The sequence below is a fragment of the Palaemon carinicauda genome, chromosome 38 (assembly GCF_036898095.1).
Source record: "Palaemon carinicauda isolate YSFRI2023 chromosome 38, ASM3689809v2, whole genome shotgun sequence".
Taxonomy (NCBI): domain Eukaryota; kingdom Metazoa; phylum Arthropoda; class Malacostraca; order Decapoda; family Palaemonidae; genus Palaemon; species Palaemon carinicauda.
Window position 1 is genome coordinate 25,443,419 of NC_090762.1, and position 16,929 is coordinate 25,460,347.

At 42.7% G+C, this 16,929-nt stretch overlaps 1 protein-coding gene across 1 annotated transcript in view; it reads right to left on the reverse strand.

The window, feature by feature from the left end:
- Positions 1-13,143: 13,143 nt before the first annotated feature.
- LOC137630269 (gamma-tubulin complex component 5-like) overlaps positions 13,144-16,929 on the reverse strand; it is a 163,847-nt gene continuing 160,061 nt past the window's right edge. Inside the window, exons 12-13 of the mRNA XM_068361719.1 lie at positions 14,256-14,484; positions 13,144-13,452 (exon numbers count right to left, since the gene is read on the reverse strand). Of these exons, the coding sequence (XP_068217820.1) occupies positions 13,144-13,452; positions 14,256-14,484 (538 nt within the window). The remainder of the gene's footprint in view (positions 13,453-14,255; positions 14,485-16,929) is intronic.

Below are 16,929 nucleotides of genomic sequence, written 5' to 3' on the forward strand. Positions count from 1 at the left end.
AAACAGGTTATTTGACCAAAGGAAAAAACTGAAAGGTTTTTCAATTAAAAAGTTCCTTTAAAATAGAATTTAAAACATTTAAGCTTTGAAAGAAGAATGAACAAAACGTCAGAATCGATTTACTCTTTCTGCAAAGTGAAACCGTGATACTCTCTCTCTCTATCGTAACGATAGAGCGCAAACTGCGTAGCATAAATAAACTAAACGTTAGTTCATCTTTGAAACAGTACGAAAACTATTCAAAGAAAATCTTTCATAAAATATCTATTAAAAAATATTCATTTAATAAGTTTTAAATCATTAGCTCTTTAAAAGCTATTTACGATTGAAAGGGCTCAACGTTGTTTAACTTCGGTTTCCAAGTTAGGACCGCCTACTCTCAGGAAAGGTCGCATATAAACAAATCATTAAAATTTATTTTCATGTTTATTATAAATGGAAAGCTAATCGAAGAGGCCTAATAAAGGCGGTTGAGATATAAAATATATAGAGGAAACTCTATAATTAATTTATAACGTGATAAGATAATTGCTAAAAGCCTAAACACACTTCCGTACTGAGGGAAGGGTCGGCCATTTAAAAGTCAAGGAAAGTCCAAAAAAACAATCCAAAGTCATCAAAAATTAAATATATCCAAAAACGAGTTCAAGATTTAAGTTGAAGATAAAACACCTGTACTGCGAAAGCTCAAACCAAAATGAAGTACTTCACCAAATATGTTAAGAAAACTCCAGGTTCTACAGCGAGTATGAATACGTCTTGTCGTCAACGTCGACAGAGAAGAATTGAAGGTTTTGTTTACATACAAGAGTGGTATCTGGCCGACAGTTGGCGCTGGTGGGCACACCCGCAACCTTCATAGCGATCGCTCGCGAGTTTTTTTGAGTGTGTTTTCTGTCGAGCCGCAGAGTTGCAGCTATTATATATTCACCGGCTAAGTTAAATATTTAAAAGTACATGTTTTCTATGCCTACATCTACATTTACTTGCACGGTATTTTCTTTAAACATTTATCCATGAAAACCGAATACACCCCTTCTCTCACTTTGTTTCACTTACTTTACTATCTTACATAACAAAAGAAATGACCATGCAATATTCATGCTGTGTTCTGAGCCTAATATAAAACTAATCTTCTCTGGAAGCAAAACAACATGTTAAATTTGGAATAACTTTAATTTTTCCTAATTATACAAACCTGAGGTTCTTTACATAGTAGTATCATTTTGGCACTAGCTGAAAACCACCCGCTAAGATTTTGCAAGGTGTAACTACCCTCCACTAGTTAGCGAGAGGGGGGGGGGGGGGAGAAGGGGTAAATCACCACCCCACTCACACTAGCACTAGTAAACACAGTCACTTTGCAATTGCAGCAGGACTTCTGGGGGCAGATGATGGGGGGGACCATACATGTAAAGAGCTTCATGTTTGCATAGTTAGGAAAAATACAAATTATTCCAAATTTGTCATTTGTTCGGGAACTATAGACAAACCTTATGCTCTCTACATACATGACTCACCATAAAACAACTGAATGGAGACATTCCCGGGGTGTCCTTCTGTGCACCGCATGAGCTGTTTAGATGGAGCCCTGACACCTCGGGATCATTAAAGTATGACGGCCTGGGCAATTGGTTCTAACATAGAATTTAGCAATGGGACTTGACCATGATACAGTCCACCCACCTTCGCTTTGGTCTCCCTCTCCTTCTCGTTCCCTGTACCTCCATTTCTATCACTCTCCTCCCAATATACTGTTCATGTCTTCTGATGACATGACCATACCACCTCAGTCTACTTTCTTGTATCTTATCTGATAGTTTTCTAACTCCTGTGGTACCCCTAATTACCTCATTGCGTAACTTATCTCTTCTTGTCACCCCACACATCCATCTCAACATTCTCATCTCTGCCACATACATCTTCTTCTCTTGTCTTCTTTATTGCCCACGTCTCCGCTCCATATATCATTGCCGGTCTCACAACTGTCCTGTGTACTTTACCTTTCAACTTAACCCCTATTTTCCTGTTGCATAGTACTCTACGCACTTTTTTCCAATTCTTTCATCCTGCTTGTATTCTGTGGTTTATTTCTACCCCCAGATCACCAGTCTCTACTACTGTTGATCCTAAATACCTGAAATTTTCAACTCTTTTAAATCTCTCCTTGTAAACTAACTTCCCCATTCTCACCATTTTTCAATCTCAAATACTCTGTCTTTTTCCTGCTCATCTTCAATCCCCTATTTTCCATTTCTCTTCTCCACTCCTCCAGTTTCTCTTCTACTACCTCTTGCCTAGTGCTATACAGTATAACATCATCAGTAAAATGCATACACCAAGGAGACTGATCTCTAATACCTTGTGTTACTACATCCATGACCAGATCAAATAGGTAAGGGCTCAATGCAAACCCCTGATGTAGTCCCACATTTACTGGGAAACTTTCTGTTAGGCCTATACTGCTCTTAACATTTGCTTCTGCCCTTTCATACATATCTTGGGTGATTGTTACGTATTTTTCAGGGACTCTCTTTTTTCTCATACATCTCCACAGCTCCTGACGTGGTACTCGATTGTATGCCTTCTTCATGTCAATAAAGACCATATATAATCCTTTTTGGGCTCAAGCCATGTCGTCCTGATGGAAGTTCCTTAAAGGCAGCTTCCTAGGGTATATTACAACTACGGCGATATTCCCAGAGAATTTACCTTAAGGTACCCAGAATTCTAACTCCTGGAGCGAGTATCCCTAAAAAAGACCTTAGGGATATCGTAAATATCAGTGGACGTATTCTTGACACGCCTCATAGCAATCTATACCCCGAATAGAGTTAACACTTCGTAGGGGTCAAATGGCAAGAAAACGAAAACGAGAAAGAAAAGGGGAGAGCCGTTCGTAAGGCCCTCTCTTCTCCCGTTTCGTAAGCGTGCCCTGCGCCGATTCTGGCGCCATCTGCATTCCTTTTTGCGTAGCTTTACAACTCGGTGTTTTTTCCTGTGTTTCTACCAAATCTTGGATTTACTCTCATATTATGCTTTCTCCAACTTCTTCTGCTTCGGATAAGTTGAGTACTATTTCTTTTATGTATAAATGTAGGCTCTTGTTTAAAATTAAAGTATTTAAAGAGTTATCTTTGATACAAGAGCTGTTGCCTGCTGGAGGCGTCTTGGACGCTGTCGCTCGCTAGAATAGGATTTATTGGTTAGCAAGAGCGACGTTCCCAGCCCCCTGCGCTTTAATATTTAGCTGCTTAGCTTTATTAGGAATTCTGTTATGATGCGTTAGTAGTGCGCCTGGCGAAAGTTTTGCCTAGGCTGACCAACACTAGTCTTCGTAGCCTAGTTATTGGTCCTTGTACTTCCTGCATGATAATTAGTCTTCCAAGTGTGATTTTTATTGCTTAAAGCGTTAGGCAACGTTATACATACAGCCCTTTTCGAGTAATTTCCAAGATAGTATTGGAGTGAGTTTCGGTGATTTAGGTAATCGATTCTCTTAGTGCCTAGGCTAGGTTGTCTTAGGTCTTGATAATATTATCTGTTTCCCCGTTTGCTCCCTTCTCTTCGGGGAAGGGGCAAACCCTTTCCCTCTGTTTAAGCCTTAGGCTTAACTCTAGTGGTTTGTTTGAATTAATTTTCAAATATAACTATGCTGGAGTAGTACTGTACCTTCCTGCTCCAACTGAATTGGTTCAGAGGGGGACAGTACAGCAGTGTATTAGTCTGAGTCCGTGTTGGTCTAGCGTGGGGCAGAGTCTCCCTTGCTGCCTGACACGGGCATAGGAGGTTTATCCTCCTTGATTCACCTTGGAAGGTTTCGGTAATTATGATCCCTTCGCTCGGTGACCCCTCAGACTTGTCCTCTTTGCTGTTCCGGGTTCGGGAGATGTTCCCTTTCCGGAATAGCAATTCCTTCCTTGCCTTGGTTTTAGGGAGGCAGCCAGTAGTGCTGGCCTCCCTCCCTGGATCTCTCTGGCTGAGATGAGCTTTCTTAGTTTGGAATGATCCTTAACCAAGGCAAGGTTGGACAGGACCCTCTGTCCTTCCCTTCTATTTTTCCGTTTCCTTTGTGTCAGTCGTCTCACATCCGTACCTAGCATAGGTTGGGGTGGGGAGCTGACGTGGTCCCCTGTCGGCCGGCAGAGAGTGCCGACCGGCAGAGGCCCTATCCTTTGAGTGCTGCCCGGTCCTTCCTTGGTCCTTCAACCGCTGCCGTCTGTAGTTTCAGTAAGCAGTGGTTAGGAAGCTTGACTTAGTGTCTCCCCTTCCTCTCGGCACTCTTTCGGGTGTCGGGCGCGGAGGTACATAGCCTTTTAGCCCGGCACCCATTCTGTTGTCTTCTCTTGTGTTGTCCTTGCCGTCTGCCGGCCTAGTGGCCGGCCGTCGGTAGGGGGGTGTTCGCTAGTTCTCTTGCTGTCGGTCGGCGGTGGTCTTATGCCTTTGCTGGCCGGTCTCCTTGCTCACCTGCCGGCCGCTTTGAGTGGCGACCGGCAGCCGGGCGCTACCTGGGGTGGATGCCAGCCGGCAGGGTTTACTCACCGCTGCCGGGCCGGCCTGCTACATCACTCGGTTGGCCGGCTACTAAGAGTGATGGCCGGCAGCTGGGTGCCAACCGGGTAGCTATGGACCGGCAACCACTACCGACCGGTTCAGGCATAAGAACTGGAGTTCTCCCCCGTCTGGGTGATCCTAAGTTGCATACTTGAGACCTACCTTTGGGAAAAGGGGTGGGGGTGCTGACCGGCAAGAGCCGGCCGGCACACCACCCTCATGTACTGTATCAGTTCTTCCCTGTTTAGTGTCTTCTACCAAGGGAGAACATGATATAGTAGGTTACAACACTGTCTTTTCTAACTTACTTGTGTTGCCTTGTGCAGTCACTTGGTGTTGCCTTACAGGGATGAAAAGAGAACTCTTTTCATCTTTAGCCAGAATGGTAAAATCTTACCTTAGGTGTGAGCTACACCTAATTTCCCTCGGGAAATATGATCTTTGGTTATTCTAGCAAAGACTAACCATTTGATTTTAATGGCTGGTGGGCTTCCACAGGTGATTGTGGGGGATTCACAAGTATGTGTCTTTTCCTTATTCTTTGTGGTCTTCCACGACCCGTTGTTGTTGGCCTTACAGATAAGAAAGTGAGTTCTTTCTTGTCTACTATCCGGTATTTTAAAATCATTCCTTAGGGGGGGCTACACCTTCTTCCTTCGGAAATTTTCCATTGGTTAATCTGGCATAGATTAACTATACGATTTTATGATTTGGAAGGCTACAACAATTGGGTGTGCGGGAAATACAAGGATGTGTCTTTCCGTTTTGTTATGCTACTGTGCATATCCAGTGATACGTAGTTCACTTGATACTCATGGAAATTTTTTCTCTTTACAGGAGGACCATCCGTAGTGCGGATGTATTTCTGCAACGTCCGCAGTAGGGCTTCTGCGGACATGGTTCTGAAGGAGGCGTGTGGCATGCGCTGTCTCCACGGATGTTCTCCGGTATTGGGTTCCCCAGGTATGTTTCATATGCACTAACCTATCTATTGAGGTTTTTTCTTTTCGCTTCGCTCAAAATCCGTTTTCGTCTCCCCTACAACGGTGGATTCAAGGGATATAGCTAGGGAGAAGCTTCGTACCTGGGTGAGGGGCTTTCAGAAGATTACCTCTGGACCTTATCTTCCAAATGAGAAGATGAGGGCTTTCTTTTCCTAGGGCATCAACTGTTACAGTGATTCCCCAACCTCAAGAGGAGGTCCCCTTAATTCAGATCCCGTGGATGCTGAAGTCACGGTCGCCTTGCTTAGCATCCAGTTGGACGACAGGATGCCAGACGTGTCCGAACGTCTGGAGGAAGACCTCCTGGCAGAAGGCCAGGATGAAGTTCGAGCTCCGGACAAGGTAGCGGAAGAGGCCGAGAGAGGTCGGCTGCTCCGGTTCAGGTCCTTGAACCTGCTCCCTCAACATCATCTGCTCTCGCAGTAGAGCAGGCCCTCCCTCCATTGTTGGCTCGATCCAACAAAGGCAGAGGGAGAAGAATGGGAAGGCAGCTGCATTGTAACTGCAGGGGCACATCCGGACTGCTAGGTCCGGTGGAAGGAGGTACCAGCTTCAAAGGAAGAGACAGAGCCGAAGGAGGTCGTAGTGATAGACCATGCTAGGCTCATGCCTTGCTTTCTTCTTCGATGAAAGAGAGGGGCTTCATGAACTCAAAGGTAGCTGTATTTGAGTAAGAGGCTCCCTTCCTTTGTGTCCTCTCCTGCCACAGCCTTCCCCCTTTTTTCGCTGAAAGGGTTTGCGGCGGTTTTGAAAACAGTCGAGGCTGGCAAGCCTTTCCCCTCCCTGGTGGAGTGTAAACCCTTGTTGCTGGCCTTTAGAAAGGAAGATTTAGTAAGCAAAACAAGGACTGGAAGGACGTCCATCTTACCTTCTCAGTCCAGATGTGGGAGGCGGATTTTGCCGGATGCCGGTTCGGCGAGATCCTCTCTAAGCTGTCTGGCCTTCTTTTGCGGAGAGAACTCTAGACAAAAGAAAGACTGGCTGCCTCTTTGTCTCTTCAGTCCACGTTTGAGACGATGACAAGTGATCCCAAGGTCCATGAAACGTTCATGGTTGTGATCAAGACTCATCTGGCCACTGTGACGAAGGATCTCTACAGCTCCGTCAGGGCGAAGAGAACCTGTAGGGAATTCGTGTTCGCCCGGGCTACGATGAGGCACGAGCCAAGGAAACTAATCTCCTCCAACAGTTGGGACAAAGACCTTTTCCCTAGTGAGTCGGTCAAAAAGGTTGATAGGGCCGCCACGGACGATAGAAATCTTCTCCAGGAGTGGGGCCTGTCTACCAAGAGAAATTCTTCCCCGGATGGGGTCCCCAACCTTGGAGGAAGACTAAAAGGATTAGGATACTTTCTCGGCCAGCTAAGCCAAGTAGACATCAGCAGCAACGGCATTTGCTGATGCCCTCAGTGCCCCAGATGGTGGCAAAAACCCCGACCACACTTCAGTGGGTTCCCCAATTCGTGTCGACACAGTCTCCGGCATTCAACCCATCGTTCGAAGGTCAGTCAACTGCCTGTCGAACAAGCCTAGAGGAGCAGCCAGAATTTCGTCTAGGCGCCCCTCAAGGAGAAGGGGTTTCATGGGTGGTCGAGGTCAGAGAGGCAAGACCTCAGGACAACAGTCCGAGCGAGATGATATTGGTAGAAGGGAGTCTCCAACGCTTTTGGGATCGGTGGACCTTCGATCCCTGGGTCCACAGCCTACTCAAGAAGGGACTGGGCTGGAGCTGGTACAGCACTCCATCCCCATACCTTCGGCGTTTTTCCGATACTCCACCCCCGTTCTGGAGGAGTTCATTCATGAACTGTTAGAGGAAAAGTGATCCGAAGGGTAAAGTCCATCTAATTCCAAGGGAGGCTGTTTTGTGTTCCCAAGAAAGACTCGGAAAACTCGGAGTCATTCTGGACTTGTCGCCACTTAACAGGTTCATAGCGAACTACAGGTTCAAGATGCTAACAATACAACACATAAGGACCTTACTGCCCAAGAGGGCATTTACCGCCTCCATAGTTTTGTCAGACGCCTATCGGCACGTTCCAATCTATTGTCGATTCCCCTCCTACCTAAGGTTAAGGCTACAACGAAGACTATACATCTTCAAAGCCATGCCTCTCGGGCTTAAAATAGCCCCAAGGACTTTCACGATGCTTGCGAACGTAGTTCTCAGTCAATTACGCCTAAAGGGAATTCAGGTGGTAGCCTACCTGGATTTTGGCTGGGGTGGGCAGCACCCAGGACAGAATGCTTGCAAGCTTCCCTGTATGTGATCCATTTCCTAGATTATCTAGGCTTCAAGATCAACAGGAAAAGTCTCAACTTCCTCCATCTCTAAGTTCCGGTGGGTGTGAATCCACTGGGACCTAATGTCACACCGTTTTCTCCGTCATGGCGGAGAAAAGAAAGGAGATAGCTGGTTCTGTCAAGAGACTTCGAGATTCCGTATGGATATCAGATGCGAACTGGAGAGTGTACTGGGGTCTCTCCAGTTTACTTCGGTGACAGACCCGGTGCTAAGAGCACAGCTAAAGGATGCAACCGGAGATTGGAGTAGTTATGCATCAGATGCGCGAAGAGATCTGAGAAGACCAGTTCCGCTTCGTCGAAATACTCTTCTCAGGCCTTGGTCCCAAACCAGACTCCTTAGGAAGTCGGTTCTTCTTCATCCACCTCCCCCGTCGGTGACGAGTCACTCTGACGCCTCGAAGGAGGGATAGGGAGTTCACTCTCATCAGAAAAAGGCCCAAAGGTCTTGGTCCAGTCTATTCAAGACCCCTCACAGTCATTTTCGAGAGACTATGACAGTCCTTCTTTCCTTAAAGAAAGTCTCCCCGCATCGCTCGATCCACATTAGGTTGGTGCTGGACAGCGGGGGAGTTGTGAGATGCTTGAATCGACAAGGATCAAGGTCGCCACCTCTCAACCAGGTGATGTTGGCCATCTTCCGATTTGGGGGAAGAAGAAATGGTACCTGTCAGCAGTTCACCTTTAAGGAGTCCGCAATGTGACAGCGGACGCTCTATCCAGGTTCACACCGATAGAGTCGGAATGGTCCCTAGACGCAGGACCATTCTCCTTCATTCTGAGTCAAGTCCCAGAACTGCGGCTAGACCTCTTTGCGACGAAAGACAACAAGAAGTTGCCCCTGTATGTGTCCCCGTACGAGGACCCCTTGGCGGAAGCAGTGGACGCGATGTCCCTCGACTGGAGCAGATGGTTCAGGATTTATCTGTTCCCTCCTTACAACCTTCTGTTGAGGGTCCTCAACAAACTGAGATCATTTAAGGGAGTAGCGGCAGTAGCGGCCCACAAATGACCGAACAGTGTGGGGTTCCCTCTGGCATTGGAACTACGATTGGAGTTTCGACCGCTACCAGATCCAGTTCTGACCCAGTGAGTCCAGAAGTCAATTGTCTGCGCTTCATCACAGAAAACCCGGACCCAGCAGCTCATGATTTCTTTCCTTAACAGGTGAGAAAGTGTTTCGGGATTTCGAAAGCCAGCATGGACTTCCTAGAGGATTATAAGTGCAAACCTTTTATAAGGCAATATGAGTCATCTTGGAGAGAATGGGTAGCCCTTGTCAGACGAAGATTCCGCAGGAGATCACGACGGACTTCTGCTTGTCTTTCTTCATCCATCTCCTTGGTTATGGATCGGTAACTAACACGATTTTATCACGTAGGCCTGCTTTCACAAGACCCATTCTATATGCCTTCCAGGTCGACCTCGCTAACGAGATCTTTTATAAAAGTTCCGAAAGCCTGCGCTAGGCTCAGACCTTTAGCACCTCCAAAGCCCAATTCATGGTCTTTAGAAAAGTTCTTCATGTTGCTTCACTGTTGAACAATAAGGAGTGTGCGTTAAAGGATTTGACCCATAAGTTATCCTCCTTTTTGCACTCGCGTCCGGGGCCAGGGTTAGTGAGATCATACCCCTCTCGAGAGAGGAAGGTCGTGTTCAGTTCCTGGATGGGTGAACTGAACCTATTTCCGGATCCTACGTTTCTCACCAAGAACGAGTTACCCACCATCAGGTGGGGTCCCTGAAGAATCTGCCCTCTGAAAGAAGATGCATCTCTATGTCCAGTAGAATGCCTAAAGGTCTATCTTCGTAGAACTTCAGACTTCAAGGATGGCCATCTGGCCAGGGGAGAAACGTCAGGATCAAAATCTATTACTGAAATAACTCAGGGCGAAAATCACATATCTTATTCGCAGAGCGGATCCTGACTGTTCACCCACAGGTCATGATCCGAGGAAAGTTGCTTCATCCTTAAACTTCTTTAGTTGTAGGGATTTTGGACATCTTCGTTCGTACACTGGCTGGAAGTCTTCCAGTGTTCTTTCGTCACTATGCGAAGCAAGTGCAGCAACTAAGAGGTTCTGTGGTGGCAGTGGGTTGCGTCGTTAACCCTGCTGTTTAACTCTGCGAGGAACAGTAGCTTAATTGGGACAATTAATTCCAGGGTGAGTATGTAGTCACATGTTGTACTACAAACTATGTGAGGGTACTGGGTGACCCACGTTGACTGTTCCACTTTCAAAGGTGAACCCAGCATAAGTGCAAACATGCGTGCCGAGCGTTTCTAACGCTAATGTGACTGATTAGTAAAACAGACTTTTGACTTGATACTTTGGTATCTTAAAAGTGGCTCCAATGTTTTTTCTTTCAGACAAACAAGTTGCTGTTTACTATCATACTTATGCTTAAAGTTTTAGTTATCCTCCTCTTATATATAGATATATATATATATATATATATATATATATATATATATATATATATATATATATATATATATATATATATATATATATATATATATATGAGTGTGGTTAACCTGTTGGTTTATTGTCTGTCAATAAACTGGTTCTTGAGAACCTTGCGTCTCCTTCACCTGTGAGCATTCATTCTATGTATATTTACCCGGGGATAATTCTAATAGAATGTTCCCTTATGCAAGCTAATATTGCATTGGTTTATGCTTCCCCTTAGCTGGAGGACTCCATCCCATAAAGGGTTGGTGGCGGATTTACGAGTTTCCTCCTAAGCGGATATGAACCTTTGTCCAATACGTGTTTTGAGCGGAGGACTGGTCGATATTTCATATTGACACAGTGATTCTTTTCGAACTTCGCTTTACCCAGTATGGGGTGAGACCACTATACTCGCTTGCCTGGGGTTCATACTTAGATATATGTACTCTTCGAGACTTTCCCAGAGTCTAGTAAGACTCTTCCCTGTTGGGGGCAGGAAGCTCTATCATGGTTTATGATTAGTTGAAAAGATGTATGACGGTAACATCTTAGGTCTCTAGGTCGCGTCGACTGGGGGAAATACTTCTGAGGAGTACGGCACATTTTGAGAATCCACAGATACAGTAATGCTCTGGTATACTTCCATCAGGACGACATGGCTTGAGCCCAAAAAACGGATTTTGAGCGAAGCGAAAAATCTATTTTTGGGTAAGATGGCCATGTCGTCCTGATGGACCCGCCCTTCCCTTTCTATGAAAGGGCCGTAGGACCCCTCCCTACATACAGTATCTGTAGCACCTCGTGTTTCGCTACAAGGAATGCAGATGGCGCCAGAATCGGCGCAGGGCACGCTTACGAAACGGGAGAAGAGAGGGCCTTACGAACGGCTCTCCCCTTTTCTTTCTCGTTTTCGTTTTCTTGCCATTTGACCCCTACGAAGTGTTAACTCTATTCGGGGTATAGATTGCTATGAGGCGTGTCAAGAATACGTCCACTGATATTTACGATATCCCTAAGGTCTTTTTTAGGGATACTCGCTCCAGGAGTTAGAATTCTGGGTACCTTAAGGTAAATTCTCTGGGAATATCGCCGTAGTTGTAATATACCCTAGGAAGCTGCCTTTAAGGAACTTCCATCAGGACGACATGGCCATCTTACCCAAAAATAGATTTTTCGCTTCGCTCAAAATCCGTTTTCTGTTTCTCCCGATATTTTTCTATCATCTGCCTCAAAGCAAATATTGTTTCTACAGTCCCTCTTCCTGGCATGAATCCAAATTGTTCCTCGCCAATTGTTGTTTCATCTGAGTCTCTTCTCAATGATCTTCTCCCATATTTTCATAGTATGGCTTATCAGCTTTATGCCTCTGTAGTTGCTACATTCCTCGATGTCTCCCTTCCCCTTATAGAAGGGAATGATTAGGCTTCTTCTCCATTCCTCTGGCATCTTTTCCTGATTGAAGATCTTCTGTGTCAGGTCCCACAAGATATCTATGCCTTCCTCTCCAAGACTCTTCCATACCTCTACTGGTATATTATCCGGTCCTGCAGCTTTACTATTTTTCATCTTCTTTACTGCTTGTTCTACTTCTCTTCAGTCACTCCTATGGTAACTGTATCGTTTGGGGGTCCATCTTCAAATACTGTTCTTGGGTTCTCCTCATTCAATAGTCCTTCAAAATAAGTTTCCCAACTTCTTTTAATTTCATTCTCTTCTGCTAGAACTATGCCATTGCTATCTTTTCTTTGCTTTATCTGTGTCAGGTCTTTAGATGCAGCATCTCGAGCCTTAACAATTTGTAATATTTTCTTCTCTCCTCCTGGTGTTTCCATCTCTTTATAGACTTTATTTAATGTCTCTGCCTTTGCCTTTGCTGCTGGTCTTCTTGCTTCTTTCTTTGCTTGTTTATAGTTTTCTTTATCCTGCTCTTGTCCTGATAGATCTACCTTCTTACTGTATGGTAAAATGCTTACACGTATACGTAGCAGTGGTGAAGGGGTAAGAAAAAAAAAGGATTGTAAAAATGTACTTAGAAGCAAAATTTGGAGGTTAGTAATTATTATTATCATTATTAGTTAGGATATAACCGTAGTTAGAAAAGCCGGATGCTATAAGCCCAAGGGCTTCAACAGGAGAAAATAGCCCAGTGAGGAGAGAAAGCAAGGAAATAAATAAACTACAAGAGAGGAATAAACATCAAAATAAAATATTTCAAGAACATTAACAACATTAAATTAAAGCCTTCACAAATAAAAACTTAAAAAAAAACAAGAGGAAGAAAAATAAGAAAGAACAGCATGCCTGACTGTATCCTCATGCAAGAGAACTCTAATCCAAGACGGTGGAGGGCCATGATACAGAGCCTGTGGCACTATACAAGACCAGACAACAATGGCTTGATTTTGGAGTATCCTTATCCTAGAAGAGCTGCCTACCATATCTAGAGAGTCTCTTCTACCCTTACCAAGAGGAAAGTAGCCAATGAATAATTACACAGCAGTCATTAATCCCTTGAACGAATTGCTTGGTAATCTCCATGTTGTCAGGTGTATGAGGACAGAGAATGTGGTAAGAATATGCCAGACTATTCGGTGTAGGTGTAGGCAAAGACAAAATTATCCGTAACCAGAGAGAGAGGGATCCAATGTAGTACTGTCTGGTCAGTCAAAGTACCCAATAACTCTAGCGTTAGTATCTCCACGGGTGGCTCGTGGGACAACGTAAAATAATTTTGAAAATTAAGAAGACAAAATGCAAAGATGCTACAAAACAGAAGTAGGCAACAAAAAGGCTTTAACCCCATAAGCTATGTTGATAATGGTGCCCTTATATTTGGAAAATGTGATGAAATATTTTTAACATGAAGTGATGTGCCATAAGAATAAATTTGAATACCTGATAATGAATACTGATGTTGGGTAGACCCAATGATGACAACAGTTTTGAAGATGCGTCTCTTGTCAAGTTTGATGCTGCTTCAACTCCTGCCTCCTGATCCTTCTTGACTTCATCATCACTTAACCTTGATTCCACAGTAACAAAAAACAATTTTGAGAGTTCTGGATACACGCTGCTTATACAGCATTCCAGATGGAGTGATAAACTTATGCTATCCATTTCATCACCATCATCCAGCTGAAAAAAATGTTGTCCGTAAGTTTGGAAGTTTCTCTATGAATAAGACATATACAAAGCATATATATATATATATATATATATATATATATATATATATATATATATATATATATATATATATATATATATTTCATATTCTAAAGCAGATTTATTTACTGTGTTGTAGTGTATACTTTACCCAGCAGTATATAACAGTACTCATTTACAAACAAATATTTCAGTATTGTAAACTACAGCATCAGAAATGGATCGCCTCAATTATGATGTGATCTATTTCTGATGTCATAGCATACAAGGTAATTTACAGTAGAGTATTTTATTGTTTATTTTACCTAATATTTATAATAATATGTACTGCATTATATATTTGACTGCACTGTGTGTGTTTTGTGTATTGTAGATATTTGAGAGAGAGAGAGAGAGAGAGAGAGAGAGAGAGAGAGAGAGAGAGAGAGAGAGAGAGAGAGAGAGAGAGAGAGAGAGAGAGAGAGAGAGAGAGAGGAACTAATAAATGAACTGTATGGAACCTGTGATATCCTATAATATTTATATATATACTGTGTATATATATATATATATATATATATATATATATATATATATATATATATATATATATATATATATATATATATATATATATATATATGTATGTATGTATGTACGTATGTATGTATGTATGTATGTATGTATGTATGTATATATATATATATATATATATATATATATATATATATATATATATATATATATATATATATATATATCATCTACTTTTACAATACAACAAGCAGCCTTACCTTTGCGAAAAGAAGTGAATAAAACTCATGCATGATATCTCCAGCCTCCATTAACAAGATAGAACGAACAGCTTTGCAATGTCGATCAAGCTGGTATTCTTTGATCAAAACATCTGTAAGCTTTGAATTTAATTCATTTTGCTTCTCTATAATTAAAGGACGCATTGAGGCAGAAAAAATACCAACTACTGACACAGCTCTTGGGACACTTCTTATGGCTTCTATCTTCCTGTAGAAAAAGAAGACTCTACATTAATGCATACTACAAAGAAAGATGAATTAGTTGAGTACATTTTACATTATATAACATTTTATTTTTTCATTTAAAATTGTAATAACAACACTAGGCAGTAGGTTGGCCAGGGTGCCAGCCACACGTTGAAATACTACCAATAGAGTGTTATTGGGTCCTTTGACTGGCCAGACAGTACTACATTGGATCCCTTTCTCTGGTTACGGCTCATGTTGTCTTTGCCTTCATATACACCAAATAGTCTGGCCTATTATTTCAATATTCTCAGCATCTCAAACATCTGACAAGGCTGGGATTACCGAACGATTCCTCTTTGCTCAAGGAGTTAACTAATGTAATTCAATTGTTCAGAGGCTACTTTTCTCTTGGTAAGGGTATTAGTGTGTCTTTAGCGATGGTAAGCAGCTCTTCTAGGAGAAGGACACTACAAAATCTGAACACTGCTTCTTAACTAAATTTATTATCTCTTTAGTTTGTTTTGCGAATTTTAGATCATAAGTGAGTTCAGGATTTGGTAATTGCATCTAAACCCTGTCTCCAGGTTTTTCTCAGTAGCAGGTTTTTCTAGGGATAAGACTCATATTTTATAGGTGAAGGATGACACTCCAAATCATCGTAGCTTGAGGCGTCTCTGAAACTGGGATAATAGTTCCAAGAGAATCGACATCTGTTAGATCTGTGCCAGCGCTCACGGGGGAGGGGGGGGGGGGCCTTGTAGGGTTAGCTTTAGTCCAGCTGTCAAGGTTACAAGGAGTACCTAATTCATCTCTAACATCCTTTCTCAAGCTGTAAACACATTAAGGCGGTGGTATTCCTGGGGAAACCTCTTTCCCGCTCAAAATGTTGAGATGAAAGATGGGTTTCTTTCACCAGATTTGGCCTGTTACCAGCAAAACTCATCAACTGAAAAGCCCCTGCGTTTTCTTAGGTGCAGGCTTCTTCAACCCCTCTTAGTCAGGTTGACTCTTAAATCAGACTGCAATTCCATTGTAGGCGAAGGGTGAAAGGTTTCTTTCCTATTTTCACCTTTCAAGCTTCGTGAAGGGGAATCCAAAGTAGACGATCATTGTATGATCATCATTCATTATGTGGGGCCATAATTTAGACCACCTCCCAGACTATTTAGGGAGGATGTCTCAACCTTGAAGCATTCCGGAGTAAAGTTCTGTCCTTCAAGAATACTGTACCCTGGGATTGGTTGTAAGCTTGTCTTGCGAATGAAGAAAATTCTTCACGCTCAGAAAGGTTGCCACAAAGTAGCCTGACTACTATTCAAATTAACTGCATGCCAAGTAATACAAACAGGATAGAACTGTCTGGGAAGATTTGAATGTAGAGAATGATAAGAATTATGAAAAATCTTATGCATGTTAATTGAACGATGGTGCCAAGATTAACCCTTTTACCCCCAAAGGACATACTGGTACGTTTCACAAAAGCCATCCCTTTACCCCCGTGGGCGTACCGATACGTCCTTGCAAAAAAATGCTATGAAATTTTTTTTTTTTTTTTCATATTTTTGATATTTTTTTGAGAAAATTCAGGCATTTTCCAAGAGAATGAGACCAACCTGACCTCTCTATGACCAAAATTAAGCCTGTTAGAGCAATTTAAAAAAAAGTATACTGCAAAATGTGATGGGATAAAAATAACCCCTTGGGGGTTAAGGGTTGGAAATTTCCAAATAGCCCGGGGGTAAAAGGGTTAATATCTAGATCATGAATAAGAAATTTAATAGACCTTAAATTCCTGTCCAACAAATTGAGATGACAATCAGCAGCTGAACACCAGACAGGAGAACAATACTCAAAACAAGGAAGAATGAAAGAATTAAAACACTTCTTCAGAATACATTGATCACAGAAAATCTTGAAAGACTTTCTCAAAAAGCCAATTTCATGTGCAATTGAAGATGACAGAGACCTAATGTGTTTCTTAAAAGTAACTTTGCTGTTGAGAATCACACAAAAAATTTAAAAGACATACATAGTTAAAGAAACATTATCAATAATGAGATCTGGATGCTGAGGAGCCACTGTCCTTGATCTACTTACAATCATACTTTGAGTTCTGTTAGGATTCAACTTCATACCCCCATGATTTGCGCCATGTACTAATTTTAGCTAAATCTCTACTAAGGGCTTCAGTATCACCAGATCTACATTCAGGAGATGGAATTGATGCAAAGAGTGTAGCATCATCTGCATATACAACAAGCTTGTTTTCTAGTCCAAACCACATGTCATGTGTATATAGTATGAAAAGTAAGGGGCCAAGAATGCTACCCTGAGGAACACCAGATATTGCATTCCTATATTCACTATGGTGCCTATCAACAATAACTTTTAGCGATCTATTTCTTAAAAATTCAATAATGATGCTAAGAAACAATCCCCCCTCTCCTAACTGTTTGAGTTTGAA